The sequence below is a fragment of the Dromiciops gliroides genome, chromosome 1 (assembly GCF_019393635.1).
Source record: "Dromiciops gliroides isolate mDroGli1 chromosome 1, mDroGli1.pri, whole genome shotgun sequence".
Lineage (NCBI taxonomy): Eukaryota > Metazoa > Chordata > Mammalia > Microbiotheria > Microbiotheriidae > Dromiciops > Dromiciops gliroides.
The window spans coordinates 71,917,782-71,930,025 of record NC_057861.1 but is presented as its reverse complement, the minus strand read 5'-3'; the positions used below and the strand labels follow the sequence as shown (position 1 = coordinate 71,930,025).

The following is a 12,244-nucleotide window of genomic DNA, read 5'->3' as shown; positions in this document are numbered from 1 at the left end:
ACAGCAGGAAGCTCCTGAAAGATGTACGGACAGCTAGCCGGACACCTGTTTCTAGCATCTAGATCAGGCAGAAGGCAGTTGTCTCAATAGGTCTAGGACACATCTAGGTCATATCTGTGAAATGAGAGACTGGACAAGGTGCGTGCTGGAGTCAGCCAGACCTGGCTTGCAAGAGCTAATTGTTAAATTCTCAGTATGAGCATTATACCTTAGAAATTGGCCAATGATCCTAATCAGGGTTTGGTTTATTGTTTTGTTGGTAATCTAGGACTAATTTTCAGATTAAATATAAAAGGGTGTCGTGTGTGTGTTTGTGTGTGTATATATATATATATATTTTTCCTGGAGAGCTGGTTGTTAAACCAGCACACTCTTGGGCTGGACTGACATTTTCACTGGGGGAAATAACAACTAAGACCTTTTTCCCACCCCCATCTCCCAAAACACATCTTACCTTTGAAAGTCTGAATAGTGCCCTCCCCCACCTGAGATTATATTTATTTGTTTAGAAGCTCCTTGAGGAGAAACAATATTTTGTTTTGTTTTTGGTGAGGCAATTGGGGTTAAGTGACTTGCCCAGGGTCACACAGCTAGTAAGTGTCAAGTGTCTGAGGCTGGATTTGAACTCAGGTCCTCCTGAATCCAGGGCCGGTGCTTTATCCACTGTGCCACCTAGCTTCCCCAGAAACAATGTTTTAAGGGATATTTTTGTCTCCCTACCCCCTAGCACAGTCCCTTGCACAAAGTAGGCACTCAATAAAATGCTTGTTAAAATGAATTGAATTAGAAGGAGGCACCTCTTGTCAGCTTTCCATTAGGCCCACAAAGGCGCTATGTCTGGTTTTTAACCAATCCTCAGATGGATGTGAATGCATGGTCCTGGATAACCTTCTCAATGGTCTTCAGAAGAGCCCCTGCATATTCTTCATAAAGAGGATTGACACAGGGAGCAAGGGGAACTGCCAGGCCTTTACTCAATTTCCTTTCCTGGCAGGAAGTTAAGGTTTACAACGCCCAACCGTGTTGGAACCAAACCAGCTCTCTGGGGCCTCCAAAGCTGATCCAAGGTCTCCATCACGCCCCTTAACCTCACAGTCTTTCAAGGAGTCCATGTTATTTTATTAAACTCAAGACTTGTAGATTAATTTTTTGATTCTCTACCAGGGGCAGCTATCGATGCTTCTATAATGAAATCCTTAGTCTGGGGCATAATGGGGATGGGATGGCTACAGTGGGAATACTTGGAATGAAAGCGGGACCCTTGCGGGGACAAATGAAAGCAAGTTCAATTGAAAGGCACTTTCCATGTCCCTGGAGTGAGAAGAAACCACCAGACTAACCTTCTCCTGCTGCTAGTTTTCAGTGTTCCAGTAGAACCACAAAGAATGACTTTGTTGCTCCATACCTTCCCCAGCAGCTGGGAGGATTTTGGGGATGAGAGCAGGCAAAAGCCTAGAGGAGCACATGCTCCTCCCTGAAGGATACCGGTCCAAGGGTCATCAAAGGCCATCAAAGGCTTCTGGCCATTGGGGTTTACCCATCATAACAGTTCTCTTGAAAATCCGAGAGAAGGCCCACCCACCGACCACTCAATGGACTTTTTGGTAGCAGATTTAGAAAATGCCTCGCTTGATTGATGGTGGATAACTGGGATCTCCTCTCCCCTCTCAACCCTGTCCTCCCTTCCTCCCCACTATTTATTCGTTCAGTTGCCTGGCTGTAGCATGTTAAATCCTGCCAGCTGCAAAAAGAAATTCCGTGTCATGCATGTCTGATCTCCCTAAGCCTTTGGTCAATACCAACCTCCCAGCCAACACCACCACTTTCTCCTCATGTTGCTACAGTTGGATCCCTTCAAGTAGAAATACCAGATGTGTTGGGGGTCAGGGCTCCCCTTTTTTCTAAGTGAGTTGGCAAGCAGGCTGATAGGGAGTATACCCGCATGCAAGGGAGAGAGGAGCAGAGGTCCCATGCTAGGCTGTGGTCCCCCATGGGGGGAGTGGGTGAATTGTACTTGTGAGCAGTCACAAGGAGGGGACTCAGAGTGTCCCCCACTGCTCCTGGTAGCAGAATGTCCATGGCAGTGGTCAAGCCTGGCAGGAAGAGAGCGGCGGGAGGGGGACTGGGAGTCTAGGTAGCCCCAGTGTTAGCAGCTGCAGCTGCTGGCCTGGGCAGGGGGTGTGTCACTGAGGGCTGCACCCTTGCTGTTCCCAATGGGTCCTGATCCGGCTTCCAAGCTCTCGTTCATCTTCTCACAGATGATGTCCACCAGGCGTTCAAACACCTGCTTCACATTGATGTTGTCCTTGGCGCTGGCTTCAAAGAACTCAAAACCTGCAATAAACAAGAGAAGGGATGGGGGCAAGATGGCCCTGTGAGGGGAATCACCCCCTGCTTACACACCTTCCTCTCTAGGAGGAAACTCTGGATATAACTTTCCTGGTCACAACCAGTAAACCACTTACTGGGCTGGTCCTACTGAAATGGGAAGGAGGGACAAGGGAGAACCAGGATGCTGTTCCCTGGGGAGAGAGATGCCTCAGTTTACCTCCAGGCTACTGCTATCGGGGTTACCCTCTAAGCCTCCAGTGGGGGCAGGGTCGGAAGCAGGGCAGACTGGACTGGAGAAGGCCTTCCCTAGAGTGAGTGGGGGAGAAGCAGTCATGTGGCAACTTCCTCTTTTAACTAACCCTTCTTGCTAACTAGGGGGCCAAGCTTTGTCCTTTCTACATTATGGGAGGAGTGCAAGTGCTGTCAATACCTCTGAAATGTTGGGTGCCCTGGAGCCCTACACAAAGCCCCAGTCATTCCACCCTAGTTACAGCCCTGATAACCAATCACTACAGGTGTGCTGTATGAGGTGTCAGGAAGGCCTGAACTCGGGCTTGACTTCAGACCTATGCTATCTGTGTGTCCTCGGACCTCTGTTTGCCTCAGTGTCCTCATCTGTAGAATGGGGGTGATAATTAGCATCTGCCTCTCAGGGTTGTTGTCAGGATCAAACGAGATGACATGTGTAAAGTGCTTTATAAAGGTTAGTTCTGATCGGTGCTTCAGGGGGATGATAGTCTCTGGCCTGTGCCCGGGTCAGACCACATTGGAGTCATGTGTTTGGTTCTGGCTGCCATGCTTTAGGAAGTATATTGACAAGCTGAGGCATGACCAGGAGAGAGGGGCCTGGGTGAAATAGGAGTCAGAGACTGTGCCAGGCAGCAGTTAGCCGAAGGAACCAGAACTGTTGAGTCTAGAGAAGAGAAGGGGAGACTGGTCGGCTATGGAAGGCCGGAACTCTGAAGGGGTTGGGGGCACAGCCCCGCCTTGATCTGGAAAATCTGCGTAAAATATGTTTGGCCTTCTCTTCATAGCAGAGAAGAGGTCTGAATTATTATGGTATTAAAAGAGAAAATATGTTGACATTATACAATACTACATATGTATATTTTATGCATTTCTGAGTTTCTAAACTTTTTCCGTGTTGTCTGCTGGCCTTCAAGTATCATCTGTGGCTTCTGCAAAACTTCCCCCAAATTCCCATTTAATTTCTTAAGCTTACCCAAGATATACTGAAACCTCGATGGGGAAAGTCTCTATGTGGAAGGGATAATTATTTCCTATTTTGTCTTTGTATCCCCAATGCCTTCTACATGTTGTTGTTGTTGATTCATTTCAGTTGTGTCTGACTCTCCATGACCCCATTTGGGGTTTTCTTGGCAAAGATACTGAAGTGGTTTTGCCATTTCCTTTTTCAGCTCATTTTACAGATGAGGAAACTGAGACAAACAGGGTTAAGTGACTTGTCCAGAATCACAGAGCTAATAAGTGTCTGAGGTTGGATTTGAACTCAGGTCTTCCTGATTCCAGGTCCTGAACTCTATCCACTGTTGCTTCATATATAATTTGTCAGAAATACTGTAGAAAAAATGACCACTTAGGTGTGGGTCAGATTAGGTGACCAAAGCTCCCTTGTAATTCAGGGATTGATTGAATGAACATTTAATTACCCAGAAGTGGATTACCTAATAGCTACCTACCCCCACCCAGAGAAACAGACCTTATTCACCATATTGGTGAATAAAGCAAGTAATAACAAATTACTGTTAATATGGGGTATGGGGGAAGGATACACTTTCTAGTTCTGTCATTTGAACAGGACAGAGAATCCCCTCTGCTGATGCCTGTCACAAATTCTTGTGCAATTTGTAGACCTAGATATGGGTTTTACTGAACTGATTCTATATCTTTATCTATTTCATCTATATCAATATCTATATCCTTATATCTATATCTTTATTTTTATATCATCTATATCTATAACCATATCCATCTATCTCAATCTCTATCCCTATCCCTATCCCTATCTATATACACATACATAAACATATATACACATATACACACATATTACGTGTGTATAAATATATACACATATGTATGTATATAAATATATGCACACATATGTGTGTGTATATATATATATATGTTTTAAAACTATGTCACAAATGGATGACTCATTGGGTAAGGGATGGGAGGAGGAAAAGAAGGTTTCAGAAATGCAACAGATGCAAAGACAAAAGAAAGTGATGAAAATAAGATTTATAATCAAACCTTATGGTTAGGGAGTTGCCCAAGGCATATGTTGAGAGGTGAAGGGCCTCACCCATGTATGTGTCAGAGGCAGGAACCCAGAGCAAGCCCTCTACCTACCGTGCCAATCTGTATCTCAATGGTTATATTTACTGGAACAGAATGAAATTTGGAATGCCAGTTTAAAAAAAAAAAAAGTTCATGGGCTGAGTAAAGCATAGAGATATCTTGCCTCCATTTTAGCCTCAACTTCCAGAAGCCCTACAAGTTTTAGGAGGGGGTAGATATAGTCCTTTTCCAGAGAAATTACTATACAGATTTATGTTGTAGGAGAAACCAAAAAGATCCAGTTGTACCTGCTTGTTTCTCTAGCCCAGCCTTGGCCCAGAGATCAGTTCAGTGCCAAGTCAATTTCCAAAGTTGGGGTACAGGGTTGAGTCATTTTTCCCCTCCAACCATCACTAACCTAGGTCATCAGCAAGGTGCTTGCCATCTTCTGTGGACACTACCCGTTCATCCTCCAAGTCACACTTGTTCCCAATAAGGATGACCTGGGCATTATCCCAGGAGTACGTCTTAATCTGTGTGGCCCTGGAGAGGAGAGGAAAGCAAAAGATATTTCTACTCAGTGACCATGCCTGCCCCCAGAACAAGCCAGCTTGGTCAGATGCAGGGACCTGAATGACCATCCTCAGTCAGCGTGGCTCAGCCTAGTCAACAGTGGGTTAGGGGGGCAGCTAGGTGGCACAGTGGATAGAGCACCGGCCCTGGAGTCAGGAGGACCTGAGTTCAAATCCGGCCTCAGACACTTAACACTTACTAGCTGTGTGACCCTGGGCAAGTCACTTAACCCCAATTGCCTCACTAAAACAAACAAACAAACAAAAAACAGTGGGTTAGGGAGACATCTGTGATTGTGGGCTTTCAAGTGGCTTGAAGAAAGGATTGAAAAAATTTAACACTGTAGTTCACTTTCTAGAGGCATCCCAGGGTGCTGTGCATTCATTCACAGCAGGGGCACCATGCCTTAAGCTGGATAAGGAAAGATCACATTCCTCTTCCCAGAGGTCCTGAGAAACTGCCTGGGGGTTTTGGTCTTATTTCACTCGTCCTCTTCAGTTCTGGGTGCAAGGAGTAGAGTCTTAGACATGAAAGCTCGAGCCATGGAGACCTTGGAGCCTGAGATTCTGGGCCAGATGTTGCTACCAGTCCCACAGGGAAAATGACAGGATCATAGCAGGCAAGCACAGGCAGGGCTTTGGATGTGCAACTGGGTGAAACTAATGTCCAGGGTAGGATCTGAGCTAAAGCTGTGGACCTAATCTTTCTCCCCTCCCCAGAGACTTGTGGGTGGGGTGAGGAGGGGTTAAGCCTTCTATGTTTTGGGGAAAATATTTGTATGTTCTCATTATACCTCTGAAGTATACATCTCTTTGTAAAAGCTAAAACAATAAGAACAGCGTAAAAACAAAGAACTCTGAAAGACTTAATAACTTTGATCAAAGCTTGATTCTGAGGAGGTGATGAAGCATGCCACCTACCTCCACACAGAGGTAACTGATATACTCGGGGTACAGACTGATATACATACAAATATGTGTATATATATGTGTGTATACACACAGTGTACATAAATATGTATGTGTGTATACACACACACATACATACACACATATATTTTTGGATAAGGCTAATGAGGGAATTCATATTGCTTGCTTATGCATACTTTGTTTTTCTTTTTTCCGGTGTGTGTGTGTGTGTGTGTGTGTGTGTGTGTGTGTGAGGAATGGGTAGGAGGAAGAAAAAATAGATTGTTAATTGAAAAAAAATTACATCTAAACCCTTTTTTTAATTTTCAAAGATGCAGCTCCTTTCTCTCTTGGCAGAGAGATGGTGGGTTATTAGTGTGGAATGAGGAATGCACAGGCTTGGACAATGCATTGATTTGTTTTAACTTTTCTATAAGGGAAGATTCTTTGGAGTTGGGTAGTCATTAGGAAGTGGCAACAATGTTGTATTGTTGTTGTGTGTGTGTGTTTTTAAATTATCAGTAAAATATTTCAAAACAAAAAAAATACCCCAAACATAAAGAAGCCATTCTATGTGAAGTTATCTTGAGTTCCCCCCAGAAGTAGACACATTCCCATCTATTAGCAGACACCCCAGCAAGGGATAGGGCTTGTGGGTCTGTGGTCTGGCATGTGACATTGAGAAAAAGGACTGAAAGGGCAGGGGTGACTCACCAGTCCTGGACAGCATTGAAGGATTCCTGGTTTGAGACATCATACATTAGCAGGAAGCCCATGGCACCCCGGTAATAGGCAGTGGTGATGGTCCGGTAGCGTTCCTGCCCTGCAGTGTCCTGCAAAATGAGGTAACTCTTGCTCCTGGGTACTCATAGCCACCACAACCGAAACCCCTAAGCCTACTACATCCAGCCGTACTGCTGGCATCCTGAATTTCCTTCATGTTAGGGGTTTTGGAGATGACCAAACAGGAGACAACTCCTCTGCAATTGAGAACCTCATCTAATATAAGAGCCTTACCCCTTGCCCTCACAAAGCCTTAAATCCATGCCAAGTGAGGACTGGTTAAATGAACTGCTGACACTTAGCCTGCAGAGGGGGATTTTGATGGCTGTGTTCAAATAACTGAAGGGCTCTCATATGGATGAACAATTCAGCTTGTTCATTGAGGCTTGATGTCAGAAAGAATTTCCTAACTGTCCAAACTGGAATGACACCCACCTCCAACCCTGGGAAGTGGTGGGTTCCCATCCTTTGGAGATCTCCAAGAAGAGCCTGAAGGGATGGTTTGACAGGTATGTTATGGGATTTCTTTGGGGTATGTGACGGATGCTGAGATCCCTTCTAAATCTCAAATCTGGGGGCAGCTAGGTGGCACAGTGGATAAAGCACCGGCCCTGGATTCAGGAGTACCTGAGTTCAAATCCAGCCTCAGACACTTGACACTTACTAGTTGTGTGATTCTGGGCAAGTCACTTAACCCCCACTGCCCAGCAAAAAAAAAAAAAAAAATCCCAAATCCTGTGATCCATCCATGACTTCATGAGCCCCTGATCTTAGGGGGAGGAGTGATCTGGATCCTGGAGCCCCTGGTCTGGAGGCAGATGAAGCCTATGTTCCCAGTAAAGGGGGGGCAGGGCATGATGTGATCTGAGGGAGTCTCAGGTTGAGGGGGGAAGACGTCCTTACATCCCTCAGCAAGCCCAAGGAATCGCAGAATGAGGGGATTTCTAGCTAGCCCAATGCACAGCTGGAAAGGAATCCCCATGACCACATGTCTGACAAGTGGTCAGCCATGCTTAGCCTTGAAGACCTTGCCTCCAGGGTAGGAGAACCTCCCATCCTAGCTAGAGCTCTACAGTGCTGTGACTCTCCCGGGGCGGCCCACTCCCCTTTGGTCCAGCTCTAATCGTTAGGACCCTTCTTGTGGAATGGAGCTTAAATTTGTCTCTTTGCAGCTTCTACCTGCAAAGCTCCTGGTTCAACTGACCTCTGGGGTGAAACATGCCATAGCCCTTTGCATGCCTGAAGACCTCCATCCTGCTCCTCCTGGTCTTCTTTTTCCCAGATCCCTGAACTTAGAGGGGAAATAGGGTTCCTAGAGCTCTCTCTCTGTGTGAGGGTAGAGACATAGCCTCTCGCAGCAGGTTGGATCCTAACCTGAGGGCAGAGAAGTGCCCCCTTAGATCCAGGTGAAACTCAAGACACACAGTTTGAGGACATCAGCAAGGCCAGATGCAGAGGGTGCCCAGGAACATTCTGGGAATGAGGGGCAGGAAGGATGGATCTTTCCACTGCTTGGAGTTCATATTTATTGTAGGGAAGCAATGATGATTCCTGGGTACTTAGTCCCCCTCCCCCAACACACACACACACACACACACACACACACACACACACACACATTCATTCTCTCTCTCTCTCTCTCTCTCTCTCTCTCTCTCTCTCTCTGGGCCTAGGGAGCCAGGCCTCCTCCCAGCACCCACAAAACACCCACAGCACTGCTATTTGAGCAGAGTAAGCTCAGGAAGCTCTGTGTTACTGTGGCAACCTCTGCCAGCCCCAGTGCTAGGCTGCAGGGTACCCTACAGATGGGAGATGAGACTATAAGAGCTAGAGGATGGGCTGACGGCTCCTCGGGTCTTCTTGAGGGAGAGGAGGGGAAGGCCATGTGTGAGCATGGCCACACAGTGTCTGTTTCAGCCTGGCATGGGAACGAAGGAACCATCCCTCCCATCCCTCAACCCTGACTTAGGACTGTGTCCCAGAGTCTTTTCAGCCTTTTCAGGCCATGGCTGCTTAGGAAGAAAGGGTAGGACTGACCAGAGGCCTCCCCTCAAAAAAGGAGGTGGAGAAGAGAAGGGACAGAAAAGAGGAGCAAGGGGTCCTGGGGGCTGAGTTAAGCAGGGTCTCATTCCAAGCAAAGAGAGAATGCTCATCTAAGCTCAATCCCTGTGCTGCTGACATCTAACAGTGGTTCCTAAATCTTTGTTAATTTGTGAGTCACCTGGACATTACCCACATCCCTAGGATTCACACATCTCTGACAATGGCCATCTGGCACAGCTGCTGCTGTCACCATGGCAACCAGGCCTGGGTGACGGAGACCCAGGAGCCCAGGACTGCCCAGGAAGTAGGAGAGCCAGTGAGGACGTGGGATTGCTCTTTGTTGACTCATTTCCAGGCCCTGAAAAGGATTTAGCTCTGCTTCTGGGCATTGCTGGCAAACCAGATTAGCTGTCTCGAGAGATAGGGCCTCCATGGCTGTCTGTCAAATGTGGGGCTCCCCACTCAGATTAGGGGCTCCATGAGGGCAGGGTCTAGAATTGTGGATGAGACCACAAGGCCTACCCACCACACCCCAAAGGCATACTCTGACTCAGCCCATCAGTCACCTGGCTAATTCTACTTCAGCCTTCCATTTCCATTAGCAACTTCCTGGGATGGGGTGGAGCGGTGGTGAGAGGTGATGAGAGGTGGTGAGAGGTGATGAGAGGTGATGAGAGGTGGTGAAAGGTGATATGCCCTCTTAGAGGTCACCAGGCCAGGCCCAATGCCCAGGGCCCTCCTATCTTTGCTACTCTCTCCTCTTCTAGGATACAGGTCACTCCCCCTTCCTCTCCCCACCCTCCTGCCCCCACATAGGGTAGACCCCATTTCCCTGCCTTCCATTCACCACCCTGGCACTCACCCAAATCTGCAGCTTGACCCGTTTCTCATTTCGGTAGACAGTCTTAACTTTGAAGTCAATGCCCACAGTGCTGACAAAAGCTGAGGTGAAAGAATCATCGGCATATCGGAACAAGAAAGAGGTCTTCCCCACGCTGCTGTTCCCAATGATGAGCAGCTTGAACATGTAGTCGAAATTCTGGTCAGCAGCATCTTTCTGAGCAATGTGGGGGTCTCCGGCTGAGGCCATCTGGGATGAGGGGAGGGCTTCTTTTTAGGTGAGGAACACCCTAACATTCCCCTGTTCCCAGCACAGGTCTTTACTCCAACCCCTGGGGGAACTTTCACATGGGGTGGTTATTCCCAGTGGTCAGAATATCGGGGAGTCACACCCTCTGGTGTGACCCATCTGGACAGTGAGGGTCAGAGAACTTACAGGGCCTCGAAGGGGGCGTGGCCAGCATGGACTTTGCCCCCAGAGACCTGGATGTTGCTACCTGGGAGGGATATAGAAAAAAGAAGGGAAACCAGCCACCTGGCCTTCACCATCTCCCCACCCCCCAGCCTGGCTCCCCCAGTCAGAAGCCCAACTTCCTATTGACTTTGGCACCTCCTACTGCCACGCTGATTCAAACAGTCCTTCCGCTGCCCCATCAGCAGCCAGGTAGAATTCTCCAGGGCTTTAACCCCTTCCCTACCACAAACCATGGCCAGCCACTCTCCAGCCTATCTTGCCCTACTTGAGGGAATTCTGGTTTTTTCTGTTAAAGAACCCCCTTATCTATTTCCTCCCTGGCATCACATTCAGCCATGTTTCCAAACTCCAATTTTGGGGGTTGTCAAACAGGCTGGCTCCTTGTTCCTCTCCATCTCTGACTTTTTGGAACATATAAAGACTTCCCTTAGAACCCCATCATTTCCTCTGAGAATTCTCTGAGCCAGTGAGGCTCTCTCCCCAAAGAGGCACTGCTAAGTCTAGCCGCCCACTACCCATCAGCCAAAGGAGGCATGTTATAAATGTCAGCTGCTAGTAAGATTATCATTGTACTCCAGTATAAGACCCTTCCCTTACCCCTCTGCCTACCTGCACTAGACTTGGGTTGGGGATTGGCGGGGAGGCAAGAAGGAGACTGCTGAGTTTCCCAGAAAAGTGATATTACATTTCTCCCCAGGTTGGGAGGCAAGGCTCCTGAAAATTCTGCTCTTAAAAGAGGGAAAAGGGGATCTTTTCTTGAGCCATGACAGGGTGCTATACAGTTCTTGTATGTCTGCAGCTGTGTGTTTATTGCCTCCCCAGGTTGAACTCCTAGAAGGCAGGGGTGGTTTCCTCTTTGTCTTTGCATCTCCAGTGTCTGGCTCAGGTCTTGGAACACAGTAGGTGCTTAATAAATGCTTGAGTGATTAGTGGGGGAGGGGGAGAGGGTGTCCAACGGGAACACTCTCCCTCCCACGGAACCCTGTAATAGTGGAGTCTGTCTAACATTCTCTTCATCCCACTCACTGGCCCCACCACTAATACTCAAGGCCCAAACCCTCCCAGGGCCAGGACCTGCTCTCATCCGGAAGAACCAGTTTGTGGAGAGAAAGGAAGGGATGGAAGGAAGTAGGAAACCTCTAAGAGTTTGGCTGGGGTCAGTAGGTCCAAGCCCCAAGCTTGGGCTCAGGGTGGCCTCATCCCCCTTCACCTTCTCCCTCCCGGAGCAGAGCCTCCCCCCGCCCCCAGCCCTATGACAGTCTCAGGTACACCCCAAAACAAGTCTGTCCCCTCCAAGTTTTGTTCTTGTCACCCAACGCCCCCCCCATCTGTCTGTATTGCAGTCCTGGGGAGGTTCCCCTAACAAAAGTCTGGGGGGGGGGCGGTGCAAAGGTTCCCTCCCCAATTTACCCCACTCACCATCCCAGTGTGGTACCCCCACACAGACAGAGCTGGAAAAGAGGGAGCCTCGGTCCAGAGACCCTCCCCAAAGCTGAGGTCTTGACCGATCTGCCTCGGGTGGTTTCAATTCTCCGCCCTTTGCACGTCGGAAGTCAAAGAAAGACCCTGCCCCATTAACCTTTTAAAGGGCGTAACTCTGGACTCCTTCCCCCCTCTCCGCCCTCAGGTTCTAGCAATAGAATCAGTCTGGTTCTCCGGGATGGTCCCAGCCTCAACTGGCCTTCCAGTCTAGCCCGGAAAGTTTCTCGGCACCGCTGGGGCAAAGAGGTACGGGGTCCTCACCTATCTGGGACCCGGTCGGGGCTAGGTGCGCCGCTGTCACACCGTGCAGTCCCTCCGCCTACTCCCGGCAACTATCTAGCCAGCCCCAGCTCCGCAACCACCGCCTCCTCCCGGATACCGGCTCTACTCCCAGCCCCGCCCCGCCCCACCTAGCCCCGACCCAACCCAACCCAGACGGGAAAGAGCGGGCGGGAGGGACGAGGGAGGGCCCTGGGCCACAGCAACTGAGACCTCCCGGACAGGCCCC

The 12,244-nt window shown here is 48.6% G+C and overlaps 1 protein-coding gene across 2 annotated transcripts; it reads right to left on the bottom strand.

Annotated features, from left to right (window-relative positions):
* Positions 1-641: 641 nt before the first annotated feature.
* On the bottom strand, positions 642-12,112 carry RAB3D (RAB3D, member RAS oncogene family). 2 transcript variants are annotated; one of them, XM_043978460.1, is made up of 5 exons: positions 11,674-12,085; positions 9,802-10,029; positions 6,828-6,946; positions 5,051-5,175; positions 642-2,334 (listed from the first exon to the last, which is right to left on the bottom strand). In XM_043978460.1, exons 1-5 carry the CDS (start codon positions 11,674-11,676, stop codon positions 2,147-2,149), a joined length of 663 nt encoding a protein of 220 aa, XP_043834395.1. In that variant the 5' UTR covers positions 11,677-12,085; the 3' UTR covers positions 642-2,146. The 2 variants fall into 2 exon arrangements, with proteins under 2 accessions (XP_043834395.1, XP_043834401.1); XM_043978466.1 differs by having other exon boundaries at positions 643-2,334; positions 11,998-12,112.
* Positions 12,113-12,244: the final 132 nt, after the last annotated feature.